Consider the following 15,183-nt stretch of genomic DNA (forward strand, 5'->3'; position numbering starts at 1 on the left):
TAGTGTCTCTCTGTTTATTTAGGTCTTCGTTATTTTCTCTGAGCCGTGTTCTGTAGTTTCCAGTGTTTAGATGTTGCACATACCATATTAAATTTCTTCCTCAGTATTTCATAGCTTTGAATACTGTTGTGAATGGAATTTTACTTTAAATTTCATTTTTCAATTGTTTATTGCTCTTTTTTAATGTTTATTTTTGAGAAAGACCAAAAGTGTGAGTGGGGGAGGGGGAGAGAGGGGGACAGAGGATCTGAAGTGGGCTCCACACTGACAACAGCAAGCCCAGTGTGGGGCTTGAACCCATGAACTGTGAAATCATGACCTGAGCTGAAGTTGGACACTCAACCCACTGAGCCACCAGGCGCCCTCAATTGTTTATTGCTAACGTATAAAAATACTATTAACTTTCTTAACCTTATATCCTGTGAATTTGCTGAATTCACATCTTAGTCCTCATAGCTTCTTCATAGATTACTTAGAAATTTCCACATACATGATCACATTATCTGTGAGTAATACAGCTTTACAGTTTCCTTCCAGTGTGTATGCACTCCCTCCCTCCCTCCCTCCCTCCCTCCCTCCTTCCTTCCTTCCTTCTTTTCTTTTCTTTTCTTTCTTTCTTTCTTTCTTTCTTTCTTTTCTTTCTTTCTTTCTTTCTTTCTTTCTTTCTTTCTTTCTTTCTTTCTTTCTTTCTTTCTTTCCTCTGTCCTTCCCTCCCTCTCTCTCTTTTCCCTTCCTTTCTTTTCTTTCTTTCTCTTTCTCTTTCTCTTCTCTTCTCTTCTTTCCTATACTGCAATTACTAGCACCTCCATTACAACGCTGAATAAAAGTGGTGAGAGTGATCATCCTCGTCTTGTTCTTGACCTTATGGGGAAAGCATAAGGTCCTTTTGCCATTAGGAATGATGTCAGAGGTTTGGGGTAGAGATCCTAAGTCAGTTTAAATGAGTTACCTTCTAGTCTTAGTTTTCTGAAGGTTTTTATCGTATAGTAATGTTGAACTTTGTCAAGTGATTTTGTCGTATCTGTATTTTTGCCTATATTCATTTAATGTGGTGAATTGCCCACGAACCGTGAGATCATGACCTGAGCTGAAGTCAGACGCTTAACCGACTGAGCCATCCAGGGACCCCTGAATTACATTGCTTTTTAAAAGAAATGCATGAGGGGCGCCTGGGTGGCGCAGTCGGTTAAGCGTCCGACTTCAGCCAGGTCACGATCTCGCGGTCCGTGAGTTCGAGCCCCGCGTCGGGCTCCGGGCTGATGGCTCGGAGCCTGGAGCCTGTTTCCGATTCTGTGTCTCCCTCTCTCTCTGCCCCTCCCCGGTTCATGCTCTGTCTCTCTCTGTCCCAAAAATAAATAAGTGTTGAAAAAAAAATTAAAAAAAAAAAAAAGAAATGCATGAACCTGCATTTCTGGGATAAACCCTACTTGGTCATGATGTTTTTTTTTTTTTTTTTAAATATATGGTTAATTCTAGTTGCTAATAATTTGTTAAGGATTTTGTATCTATGTTCATGAGAATTACTGGCTTATACTATTTTCTTGTGTTGTCTGTCTTGTTTTGATGTGAGATTAATATTGGCCTCAAAAAAATGAGTGGAGAAATCTTCTGTCGTCATGTACTTCCTGAATGTCTATGTAGGAGTGGTGTTATTTCTTCCCTAATGTTTGATGGAATTCACCAGTGAAGACATCTGGACCCAGGGTTTTCTTTGTTGGAAGATTTTGAATTACAGAAAAACATTAAATGTATATGTAGGGCTATTCAGGTATTCTGTTTCTTCTTCAGTCACTTTTGGAACTTTTTTCTTTCAAGAAATTTGCCCATTTCATCTAAGTTATCAAATGTGCTGGCCTCAAATTGATCTTAGCATTATTTCATTATTTATTTATTTATTTACTTATTCATTTATGTATTTATGTATTTATTTAGTTTCATTTGTCTTTCTTTTTTCCTTTCTTTCTCTTTCTTTCTTTATCTCTGTCCCCCTCTCCCTCTTTCTTTCCTTTTCTTTCTTTCTTTCTTTCTCTTCCTTCCTTCTTCCTTCCCTCCCTCTTCCTTTCCTTTCCTTTCCTTTCCTTTCCTTTTCTTTTCTTTTCTTTTCTTTTTTTCTTTTCTTTTCTTTTCTTTTCTTTTCTTTTCTTTTCTTTTCTTTTCTTTTCTTTATTATTGTTTTTCTTTCCTGTCGATCTGGCTACCAATCTGGTACCATTAATTCAGTTTGAAGAACTTACTTTAACATTTCTTGAAGTACAGATTTCCGAGTGGTGAATTATTTCAGTTTTTGTTTATCAAAAAAGTCTTTATTTTGCCTTCAGTTTTTCCATGTGAGCCCTTTTTGAAAATGCCTTTTTGGAAGTATAATAGACATACATTTAAACTGCATATTTGAAGTATGCACCATGATAAGTTTTGATATATGTATACATCCATAGAACCATCACTGTAGTCAAATGAAGTAATACATCCATCATCTTCAGACGTCTTTGTGCTCCTTTGTAATTTCTTTTCCTGTCCCTCCATTACGTATCTTTTGGCAACCACTGGTCTAGAATTTTTGTGTAAATGTAGTCATACGGTGTGTACTCTTTTTTGTGTGGCTTTTTCCCCCATTCAGCGTAATTATTTTGAGATTGATCCATGTTACTGTGTGTCCAAATATTGGTTTATTCCATCCTATTGATAAGTAGGACTCCACAGTAAGGACATACCACCGTTTATCTGTTTATTGTTGATGGATGTTGCGTTGCTTCCCGCTTTGGGTTGTTACAAATGAAGTTACGATGAACATTCATGTACACGCCTTTTTGTGAACACACGTCATCGTTTCTTTGCGGCGATGGACTACATTGTGTCCCCACCCCTTCACATGTTGAAGCCCTAACCCCTAATATGACTGTATAGGGCCTTTACAGAGATAATTAAGGTTAAATGAGGTCATAAAGGTCAGGCCCTAATCCAGTAGGACTGGTGTCCTTAAGAGAAAAGGAAGTGACATCAGAGCTTCCTCTGGGCTGCACAGAGTAAAGGCCACATGGGGACCCAGCAAGAAGTAAGAGTCTTCATTCCAAGGAGAGAGGCTTTGCCAGAAACCAACCGTGCTGACACCTTGCTCTTTGACTTCCAGCCTCCACAACTGTGAGATAACAGATGTCTGTTGTTTAAGCCACCCAGCTGCTGGGACTTTTTTATGGCAGCCTGAGCAGACTACGACATTGGGTAAATAGCTGGGGTTGGAATGACTGGGTCATATGCCGGTGTACGTTTACCTTTTAAAGAAACTTCCAGTTTTCCACATGGTTGCCCTATTTTACACTCCTGTGAACCTTGTGTGAAGGTCTCATTGCACTGCACCGTAGCCAACACTTGCTATGATCAACCTTTTAAACTTTAGCCATTCTGAAGTGAGTGTAGGGCATCCCACCGTGGTTTTGATTTGCATTTCCCAAACGATTAATGATGTTCAGCATCTTTTCATGAAGTTCTTTGCCATCTGTATACATAGATTTTTTGGATGAAATGTCCAGATTTTTTGCCCATTTTTTGGAAGAGCAGATTTTAAAATTTTTGATAGTTTAATTTCTCAGTGTTTTTCTTTTCTGATCATGCTGTTGGTGTCATAGCTAAGCAAACTTTACCTAATCTAAGGTCACAAAGATTTGCTTCTGCATTTACTTTTGGAGTTTGTGGGCTTTGGGGCTTTATATTAGTCTGTGGTCCATTTCATATTAGTTTTTGTACATGGTACGAGGTATGGATGGAAATTCATTTTCTCGCATGTGGATATTCAGTGTTCCTGCAACATTTGTTGAAAACAATACCCATGCCTTTATAACTGTGGAAAAATAGTTGACTAAATATGTGTAGATCTATTTTTGTAATGTCTCTTCTCTTCCGTTTCTTTCTTTGTCTATCCTTACACCAGTACCCCATTGTTTTCTTATTTTAATCCTTCTCATTATTTTCATTGTAATCTGATGAGTTTTGAAATCAGGTAGTATAAGTCTTCCCATTTTTTTTTTCTTTTTCAAAGTTGTTTTGACAGGTCTAGGTTCTTTGCATTTACATTTCGATTTTACAATCACTTTGTCAATTTTCTACCAGAAAAAGGCCTGCTTGAACTTTGAACGATATTGTATTTGATCTACCGATCAATGTTGGAGGAGAGTTGAATTCTTAACAGTTTTGAGTCTTTCAGTCTATGAGCATAGAATACTTCTCTGTTTATTTAAATCTAATTTAATTCTCTCACTAATGTCTTGTGGTTTTCACTGTATAGCTCTTCCACATTGTTATTAGATTTATCCCCAAGTATTTATATTTTTATGCTTTTGTAAGCAGTATTTTAAAATTCCAGTTTCTGGCCTGCCTGGATGGTTCAGTTGGTTAAGTGTCTGACTTTGGCTCAGGTCACGATCTCACGGTTTGTGAGTTTGAGCCCTACATTGAGCTCTGATGTCAGCATAGAGCCCACTTTGGATCCTCTGTCCCCCTCTCTCTGGCCCTTCCCTTCTCTCTCTCTCTCTCTCTCTCTCTTTCAAAATAAATAAACTTCAAAAAGTTAATAAAATTTCAGTTTCTGATTGTATGTTGTTAGTATATAGAAATATACTGATACTTGTGTATTCACCTTGAATTCTGTAACCCTAAGTCACTTATTAGTTCTAGTTGCTTCTTTGTAGATATTCTTGTATTTTCTGCAAAGATGATCATGTCATCAGTGAATAAAGGCAGCTTTAATTCTTCTTTTCCAATCTGGATGCCATTTCTTCCTCCCGCACTCCCTGCCTTGCCTTTCCTTCCTTCCGGCTTATTGTGTTGGCTTAAACCTCTAGATGTATGTTGACTAGAGGTGGTGGGGGTGGAAATCCTTGCCTTGTTCTCAGTATTAGAAGGGAAGCGTTCATTCTTGTTCACAGTTACATACGTTAGCCATGTGCTTTGTAGATGCCCCTATGAATTTGAGGACCTTCCCTTTTGTTCCTAGTTTGTTGAGAGTTGTTATTGTGAATGAGCGTTGGATTTTGTCCGTTGCTCTTCTCACATCTGTTGAAAGGATAATATGTTGTTCTTATGTACTCACTTAATATAGTGGATTTTCTCAATAGGGTTTTCAGATTTTAAAAATAACCTTGCATTCTTGGGATAAGTGCCCCTTGATCATGGTATATTATCCCCTTTATATAATTTGGGATTCTGTCAGCTAAAGTGTGTTCAGGATTTTCACATCTGTGTTCAAAGGGATACTGATCTGCACTTTTCTGGTATATCTTTGTCTTGTTTTGGTATCAGGGCAATGCTGGCCTCATAGAATGAATTGGGGACTGTCCCTTCTCCCCAGTTTCCTGGAAGAATTTGTTTAGAGTTGCTGTTTTTTCTTCTGTAACATTTGCTGGAATTGACTAGTGAAGTCGTCTGAGACTGAAATTTTCTTTTGGGGAAGATTTAAACCTCAAATAAGATTTGTCTAATAAATATAGGGTTATTCCAAGTGTTCTTCTTCTCTGAGTGACCTTCGGTAGTTTGTGGCCTTCAAGGAGATTTTTCTTTCACCGAGGTTATCTAATTTTTTGGCATAAATTTTTTCATCATACTTATGTTATTATATATAATGTGCAGTGACGTTACCTCAGTTCTCTCATTCCTGATATTGGTAATTGTGTTTTTTCTCATTCCCTCTGATCAGCTATCTGGAGGCTTATTAATTTTGTTGAGCTTTTCAAAGTTCCAGATTTTTGTTTCATTGATTTTTCTCTGTTTCTTTTTTCCTTTTAAAAAAAAACAATGATTTCTTTTATCTTAATTACTTCCTACTGCTTAAACCTTGGCTTTAGTTTTATCTTCTTTTTCTAGTTTCTTAAGGTGGAAGTTGAGGCTTTTATTTTTTCTCTAACACAGATGTTCAGTGCTAAAGGAGTCCCCCCTTGTCCACAGGGGGTACGTTCCAAGACCCCCAGCAGATGCCTGAAACCACAGGTAGTAGCGAACTCTGTATATAGTACATGCTGTATTTCCATGCCTATGATAAAGTTTCACTTATAAATTAGGCACAATAGTAGGTGGACAACAATAACTACTAATAAAATAGAACAATTATAACGACGTAATGTAACAGTAGAGTGAGTTACATGAACGTGGTCCTTCTCAAAATATCTTCTTCTCCTGTACCTAGCCTTTTTCTTGTGACAATGGGAGATGGTAAAATGCCTGTGCCATGAGATGAAGCCAAGTGAGTGATGTGCACACGGTGTTGTGGGAAGAGGCCACTGCCGACCTTCTGACAGTTCGTCAGAAGGAGGATCGTTTGCCTCCAGAGCGTGGTCGACCACGGGTGGCTGAAACTCTGGAAAGAAAAACCTCCGGCAAGGGCGGGGGCGGGTGGGGGTGGGGGGGGCTGTTAATTTCCCTCTGGGCTTTGCAGCCACATTAGACAACTGTTGCTGTATTGTGTTTTCATTTTTATTCAGTTAGAAATACTTGCTGATTACCTTTTTTATGTCTGCTTGGTCCATGGATCACATAGGAGTGTGCTATTCAGATGCAACATACTTGGGAGTTTTCCAGATATCTCTTATTGATTTTTCATTTAGCTCTGTTGTGGCACAGAACACACATCGTATGTTTGAATCCTTTTAAGTTTATTGAGACTTGTTTGACGTCCTAGAATGTGGTCTATCTTGGTAAATGTTCTGTGTGTAATTGAAAAGAATGTTTATTCTGCTGTTGTAGGGAGTAATGTTCTATACATCTCAATTAGACTGAGTTGGTAAATAGCATTATTCAAGGCTTCTATATCCTTTCTGATATTTCTGTCCATTTGTTCCCTTAGTTAAGAGCAGCTGGTTGAAATTTGTGACTAGAGGAGTGAATTTGTCTTATTTCCCTTTTTTTAAAAAAATTTTTTCTTAATGTTTATTTTTGAGAGAGACAGAGCGTGAGTGGGGGAGGGGCAGAGAGAGAGAGAGAGCCGAAATCCAGAGCAGCCTCTAGGCTCCGAACTCCGAGCTGTCAGCACAGAGCCTGACGTGAGGCTCAAACCCACGAACTGTGAGATCATGACCTGAGCCGAAGTCAGACACTTAACCAACTGAGCCACCCAGGTGCCCTGTCTTAGTTCCCTTTTTAAGTGCTATTTGTTTTCCTTCATTTATTTTGAGGGTCTGTTATTAGGTGAATAACTGTTGAGGATTGTTATGTTTTCCTGATGAATTGACTTTTTAATCATTACGAAAAGACTCTTTATCCCTGGTAATATTCTTTATTCTGAAGTCTACTCTGTCATTAACCTAGGCTTTCCTGGTTTACTTTGATTACTGCTACATGATACATCTTTTTCCATGTTTTCTACTTTTAACCTATGTGTGTCTTTATATTTCAAATGTGTTTCTTGGGGTGCCTGGGTGGCTCAGTAGGTTGAGTGTCCGACTTCAGCTCAGGTCATGATTTCACGGTTCACGGGTTCGAGCCCCGCGTGGGGTTCTGGGCTGACAGCTGGGAGCCTGGAGCCTGCTTCCGATTCTGTGTCTCCCTCTCTCTCTGCCCCTCCCCCACTCATGCTCTGTCTCTCTCTACCTCTCAAAGAAACGTAATAAAAAAATTTTTTTAATGTGTTTCTTGTAGGCAGCACTTTGGTTGGATCTTGATGTTTTAGTTTAATTCTGTATAATAATCTTTTCCTTCGAACTAGTGTATTTATCCTATTTTAATTAAATGCAATCATTGGTATGGTTGGGTTTAAATTTGCCATCTTGCCATTGTTTTTGTTACATCTATTCTCTTTTCTCCTTTTTTTGTTTTTGTTTTAACCCCCCTCTTTTCTCTTGGATTAATTTAGTGTTACTTTCATCTTATGTGTTTTGTTGCCTTTTTATTTAAAAAAATTTATTATTTTATTTTACTTTTTGAGAGAGAGAGAGAGAGAGAGAGAGAGAGAAAGAGTGTGGGGGAGGGGCAGAGAGAGAGGGAGAGAGAGAATCCCAAGCAGGCTCCACACTGTCAGCACAAAGCCGGATGCAGGGCTTGAACTCACAAACCATGAGATCATGACCTGAGCCGAAATCAAGAGTCAGACACCTAACTGACCGAGTCACCCAGGCACTGCTGTTGTTTTTGGCTTTTTTAGTCTTTGGATTTGTGTCGTGGTTTATTTTTAGTGGTTGCTTAGAGTTTATAGTCTACATCTTTGTCTTATCAGCCTGTGGTCAAGTATTGAATCTCTTTTTATATTGTATAAGCATTTCACAATATGCAGATTTCCAGTTTGTCCCTTCTTAATCTTTGTGCTATTGTTGGCAGACATTTTCTTTGTACATAAATTACAGTCCCCACAACACACTGTTATTATTTTTGTTGGAAACAGCAAATTATTTTGAAAATACTTTAATAATAGAAAAGTATGTCCTATTTCCCCCACATAGTTATTATTGCCATTGCTTCTCAATCTTTTATGTTGATTCCAGTCAGTGTAATTTTCTTCTTGCCTTAAGGACTTACAATTTTTGTTTTCAACGGTCACGCATATTTCAAGGAACTTAATGGGAGAAAAATGGTGTTTTGTATTTACCCAATCACATGCCGTTTCTTCCTTCATCCCTGGAGTTCTGACTTTTCCTCTGCTATTATTACTCTTTAGCCTAAAAACTGCCTTTAGCATTTGTTGTACATAGAGCAGGTCTGCTGACGATAGATCGACTTGGTTTTTCTTCCCCTGGGAAGGTCTCCATCCCACCTTCATTTCTGAGGATATTTCTGTGTCTGTAACAGCCTGGGCCGACACTCCTTGTCAGTGCTTTCACTGCGCCCACGGTCTTCTGGCCTCCATAGTTTCTGGCAAGAAGTCTGTCAGAACAGACACGGACTGCTGTCCCGTGATGCTTCATTTTTCTCCCCTGGGGGTTCCAAGGTTTGTCCTTTGAACTTTGCAGCAGTTTGATTGTGATGTGTGGGGCTTGATTTTCCTTGATTTTATCTCCTTTGTGGCTTGTGGAGCCTCTTGACTCTGAGTTTATGCCTTTTACCAAGTTTGGGCACTCTCAGTCAACAAGTGTATATATTTTCTCTGTTCTGCTGTCTTTCCCCTCTCCTTTAGGAACTCCCATGACAAAAATACTTAGGCTTTGATAGGTCCCTAAGGGTCTATACGTTTTTCCTTCGGATCGTATCATTTCCGTTGATCTGTCTTCGAGTTCACGGAGTCTTTCTCACTCCCGTTTTGTTATTGAGCTTATTCTTTGTTGTTGTTTTTTTCCAGTTCTAAAATTTCCATTTAAAACAATATGTAGTTTCTATTCTCTGTTGCCACCATCTATCCATTCATTTCAAGAGTGTTTGTGTTTATGTCATTGAGGATTATTATAATAGCCGTTAATTATATCTGATGATTCCAACATCTAGGTCACTTCAGGGCGATGTCTATCATTTCTCTTTTATAGTGCTTACTATTTACATTTTCCTAGTTCTTTATATGTCAAGTAATTTTGGAATATATCCCACGCATTTTCAATATTAGAAGATCCTGGACCCTATCACAGGCCTATGAGAATAGCAATTTGTCTTAACAGGCAACCAAGCCTGTTAGATTCAGTTTGCAGGTTCCTTCTCCCTTTTGTCGGGCGGTGGTTCTATTTTCTTTGCAGTATTCAAACTCTTTGTGATGCGGGGCCACTAACGGGTTGGTTTCAGACTTGGGCAGTGGGTATATGGTATTCTGCTTCCCAGAGCTTCGGCTGTGCTTCTGTGATTGGACTCCGTGAATGTATTGCTTAGGGATTGTCCCGGGGTGCATGTCAGTTCACACGAAGAACTAGAGGATTCTCAGCTCTGTCCTCTTGGAATCTCTCCCACGCGACGTGGCTTCCTGGGTCCTCCTTTCCTGGTCCTTCTGCCCAGAGAAATGACTTTGTCTCAGACTTAGTCTTCTGTCTTGTCACAGTATCTGTAACGGGGATCCCTTTCAAGACGAAGTACCCAGAGAAAATAGAGGAAAAAAGAAATGTGGATCTTCCTTACCGTTTTCATAATAAAGGCCCTTTCCCCAGCTCTTCTATTCAGATGCTTGCTCTCTAGGTTTTAGGTACTCGAACCGCACCCCCAGTGCACGGCAGAACTGCTGTTGGGCTGGCATTGGGTCAGCGCAGGAGAGCAAACAGACACATTGGAAAATGTCCCCCATAGTCTCTGGCTTACCAGGGCCCATTTTCTTGTTCCTTTGACCAGAACGACAGATTAATATCGGAGTTTTTGCTGTTTGTGCCCACCATGTAGTTACGTTTTTTTTCAGTAAGTCCACTAGTCAAAGTCAGGAGTGAAGAGACCGCAAACGAGCCACCCCCATCCCTACGCCCCACAAACCTAGGACCTTATTGATTTCCCTCCCCAGCCCACTTGCTGTTACTTACTCTCGAAAGCCTTCAGGTAGTTGCTTCTTGAACTTTGTCCGGAGCTTTTAGTTATAATTGGCGGGCGAGAGTAAGAGGCCATCGTGGGCTTACTCCGTTTTGGGTTAAAACTAGATTTCATCTTTAAATCCGGTCTGTTTTTCTCACTGGTATATTTTGAATGATTTCAGTTGCTATGTCTTCTAGTTCACTAATGGTTTTGCAGTGTCTCATTTGCTATTAACACCACCTAACGTATTTTTCATCTCAGACATTGTGCCTTTCAGGCCGACGTCCTCCACGTCTCTACTAACCGTGATCAGTCTTTCCTCCGTTATAGGTACCGGTGTGGTGCCGACATCTGTCATCTGTGTCACTTTTGCTTATCTGGGTTTGAAGACCATAATCTGAGTGATGTGGTTGCTCCTTGTTTCTAGGCCCTTTCTATGGACAGAGCTAGGAGATGTTTCTGTTATTAAGAAAAAGTACATCAGGGGCACCTGGCTGGCTCAGTTGGTAGAGCGTGCGACTCTTAATCTTAGGGCTGTGAGTTCAAACGCCATGTTGGGTGTACAGATTACGTAAACAAAATCTTCAAAAAGAAAGAAAAGGGAAAAAAAAAATATATCATTGTGTATACTGATTTTCCTAATTCAAATTTAGGATTATAGAATTTTTCTTTAACTTCTTTGGTTTTATATATTTTCTCTTTTTTATACTGGAAATTTTTATTTCTATCTGCATTTGCACAATTTTTTTGGTACATGTCAATGCTAGCTGTGCAGTGACTGAAGGCAGTTTAATATTTCTTGTGGTTCTTTTTGTCCATAATGTATGTCTAGCGTATGTCTAAATTACTGATTTTCCGTTCAGAATGTATATTCATCTAAGGATGTGCCATTAAATGACTATGCTTTTAATGTTTCCTAAAATAAATCCGATTTACGTGGTTAAGCTACCAGCTCAATACACGGTTAGTTTTATCAGCTTAATTTTGCTTTCACATTTTAGAGACTGCTTTCAGTTAATTTTGTTGCATAATTTTATAAAATATATACATGGCTCTAAGGAAGGGATTGGAAAGCTGGTGGGCCTGGTCTGGCCTGCTGCCATTTTTATACGGTCCTGGAGCTGAGAACCATTTCTGTGTTCTGAGATGGCTGTAACATACACATGTGGGTGCACATGCACGCACGCACACGCACACGGAAGAGAATGTAGCCGTGACTGTATGTGGCCCCAGACTGCAGAATAGTTACCGTCTGGCCCTTTCCAGAAGCCCTAAGAGTTCCACCTCTACTCCTGTCTCCACTATTCTGTTCTCTTCCTCTGTTCACTCATTTATTTAGTTCCTGGTTTATCTTCCTGCCGTTTTTAATGGATGTAAACACACACACACACACACACACACACACACACACACACACGTTCCCGTCGCCTCTTCCACTGACTTACGCGTGTGTTTTCCACCACCTGCCCTTCGCACCAGGCAGTATGCCTTGGAGGCCGCCCCGTAGCTAGGCAGGTGGACAGGCTGCACTGTCTCCAGCCCGTGGCATTCTGGAGTGTGGATGCGCCAAGGGTTACTCAGCTGATCCTCTGTGGCCGTACATTTGCGTCGTTTGTAGAAGTATTGCTGCTTTCAGCGGCGGCGTACTTACACCTTTGTGGGGTTTTGCCAGTGTACCTTTGGGACCGTTCCTACAAGTTGGTTTGCTGGGTCATGCACGTTGCTGAGAAACAAGGCATATGTTATTTTGCTCGACGTTGCCCCAGTTCTCTCCGCAGGGATTGTAGCGTTTTGTGTTTCTGTCAGCAGTGTGTGCAGTTAGCTCATGCCCCACAGCCACCTAATGGAGTGTGTTGTCAAACTGGGACTTTGGTAATTTGATAGGTAAGAAATGGTATCTCTGTGTGATTTGAATTTGCATGTCTCATTATGAGCAAGATCAAAGGACCAATTGCGTTTCCTTTTATATGAATTCTCTGTTCACTTTTCTTGCCTTTTTTTGTAGATGTGCTGGGTCTTTCTCATCTCTTTTGAGAACCTGTGTATTAGGGATAGTAACCTTTGCCTCTGAGACAAGTTGCAAATTTTCCTCCTGATTGTCTTTTTTACTTTTTTATTTACTTGCTTTTCATGCCGTACAATAGTTCTTAAAATTATTATGATGATTTTCATGTAGCCAGGTTAACCCATGTTTTTCTCATTGCTTCTGGCCTCAGAGTCATGACTTGGGAGCGATTCCCCCAGCCCCGGGGGGAATAGAAAAACTTAATCATGTCTTCTTTTCTATTTTTTTAAAATGTAGATTTCTGGTCCTTCGTGAACTTATCAGCAGAGTACTTTTGGTGCACACTGTGCCTTGTGATTGGCTACTTGTGTGAATTTAAGCTATAGAAACAGGCCCTTTGCTCACCTCTCCAGCTTGCCTTCATGCAGAGACTCCTGACCTCTTAGCATTTGCAGAGACCCGGATGTTTATTTTCGGGGAGAAGGAATGGAACTGTGGGGAGAAGGGACTTAAGCAAGGACCCAGAGCTCCATGCTGGGACTCTGGTTCTAGCCGGCCCTGGAGGAGAAGGTTTGTGAGGCTCTGGAAGAGATGGTTTGTGAGCTTCTGGTGCGCATTGGCCCCTGAGCCGGGCACGGTCACCGCTCTTGTTTGCTCCCAGGCTGCGGCCTGGTTGTCCCCCACTTACAGGTGTGGAGGCTGAAGCAGAGGGGTGGGGTTTGCCCGGGACCTCAGAGTCAGCAACAGGCCATCGGGCTGGACACCGAGGTGGCCGCCGGGGACCTGGGGCCCTCTCACTGGGGAGGGAGGCCTCTGTCGGCCTCCACGGGGCCAGCGATGATGCATGCGGCATTGAGCACAGCGCTCTGCTTCTGCCTCCCACCCCCACCACCGTCTCAGAGTTCCCAGGGAGTCAGGTCTCCTTCGTCTCCCACGTCCAGGGCCTCAGGCGGACCCTGTGAATGGTGCCTGACGGGGCCAGTGGCGGCGGCCTCACGTGTGCTGGCTCCTCCCCAAGTGCCGGGATATTGCTGGGAGCCGGAGACCTCAGTGTGCCTACTTGGCGAACTTTCCTTTTGTTCACAAATCCGGTGGTTAATCCAACACACCTGAGTAATGTCCGCAGCCCGCAGAGCCCGCACTGCCCAAAGGCAACCCAGTGTCACAGATACACGGTCCTGTGGGGCAGGCGGGTGGCTGAGGGAGCACGGCGTCCCGCGGGAGCCAGAGCAGTGTCTCCCCTTGCGTTTCCTCAGGTTTGGGTGCAGGGGAGTGGTGGGTGGGGTCAGGGGGCCAGTACACCCCAGTCTTCCGTCGCTCTGAGGTCCAGCAGCGCTCAGAGGCAGAGGTTCGCCCCTGTCGTCCAGGCCTCCCGTGGTGACGACCAAAAGGCCAGGACCCGAGCCTAGCCTGCGCCCCAACCCCACATACTTGGGAAGTGGCAGGGACACGAGGCAGGGAAATCTGTGCTTTGGATGAACCAGAGTCAGCCCGGAGTTTCCCAGGTCTGTCCGGAGGACCAGGCAGTCGTGGGATTTCAGGGATGTCCGGTGATTTTCATCTTGCCCGAGTCTGCCATGGTGTGGATCACGTCTGCCACCTGCCCCAGCGCCAGAAACCTTCGGCCCAGTATCGGCTTACCTGGCAGAGGCCCCCGGTTGTCAGAAGAGTCCGGGCGGGGCTCCCTTCCGGGTCCTGCCGGCGAGGGGTGCGTGGCGCCGTCCCACGCCCCTGGGATGGGATGTCCCAGCTGTCAGTGTGATTGAGGTCGCCATAAAACCCACCAGCTAGACACACAGATGGTTCCTCTGCTCTTTGCCGGGGCAGGAGCCGTTGTGAAGGCGAGTAGATCACGTTCGGCAGCGACCGCTTCAAAGGTCAGCCTTCTCTTGGCAGGGATCGCCCGTCACAGGCTTGTTTCCCGGCCACTCAGTTTTATGGCGCCCCGACGAATCGGGCCGTTTGCATCCATTCTCAGGAAACGTGCAGAACGGTGGTGTCCATTCTTCTGGAAAGCTCATCTTGGGAGGCAGGTGTGGCGCGCACAAGCCGAGGGCCGGCACCTTGCTCCTCCCGGGCCTCCGTGTCACCCTCCGGCTGTCCCCATGAGGTAATTTGTGTGGAACCCCGGGCCGGCGCCGCTTCCTGGGCACTCAGGGAGAGCCCTCTCCTTCCTCCGTCCTTGCCTGGGTCAGTGTGTTTCCCGAGCCCCTGTGGGGGTCACCGTGCGGTGGCCGGAGGGGGGCTGCAGCGAGAAGGCCAGAACCGCCCGCAGGAGCTCACGGCCCTGCCCGGGAGCTGGGACCCGCCCGGCGTCTGTGGGTGCTCTCCGGTGGCCATTCTGTGTGGGCCACTCCGTGCCCCCAGAGAGGACAGGCTGCCCAGGGCACGGGCCACTTCCAGGGACATGAGTCGGGCCAGACATACTCTTCCCTTGGCATTTACTGCCCCGGCCATCTCTGGATTCGCTGCTCCCCCCCCTGAATGGTGGGGATGGAGAGGGCTTTGGGAAAAGGGGAAGGAGGGCGTTGAGGACTGATGCGGCCGAGGCAGATAGAGGGTGGCTGGTGGGGAGGGTGTCGAAGTGAGGGGTGACTGTCATGGCACTGGGGTGGGAGGAGCTGGCGAAGAGAAGGCTCCAGAGCTGTGATTATGGGGCACCACTCCCTCCCCTCCCCTCCCCTCCCCTCTCTTCCCCACCAAAGTGGATTCTAAACGTGGCCTTGGGGTGGTGCTGTTGTGAGTCCGGATGCTGTGCAGACTGACACGATTGGATACTGGAGACTTCGAGG

General features: G+C 43.5%; 1 protein-coding gene across 11 annotated transcripts in view; it reads left to right on the forward strand.

Moving 5' to 3' along the window:
* WDR25 (WD repeat domain 25) overlaps positions 1-15,183 on the forward strand; it is a 140,712-nt gene that overhangs the window by 119,859 nt on the left and 5,670 nt on the right. For 10 of the 11 annotated variants that reach the window (XM_040478227.1, XM_040478230.1, XM_040478233.1 and 7 more), the window contains one exon: positions 5,899-5,976. The exons of the other annotated variant lie outside the window; for it this stretch is intronic. In XM_040478227.1, coding sequence (XP_040334161.1) covers positions 5,899-5,976 — 78 coding nt within the window. The remainder of the gene's footprint in view (positions 1-5,898; positions 5,977-15,183) is intronic. 11 annotated transcript variants of the gene reach the window in all.

Source organism: Herpailurus yagouaroundi, unplaced genomic scaffold, assembly GCF_014898765.1.
Source record: "Herpailurus yagouaroundi ecotype Mexico unplaced genomic scaffold, PumYag 141, whole genome shotgun sequence".
NCBI lineage: Eukaryota > Metazoa > Chordata > Mammalia > Carnivora > Felidae > Herpailurus > Herpailurus yagouaroundi.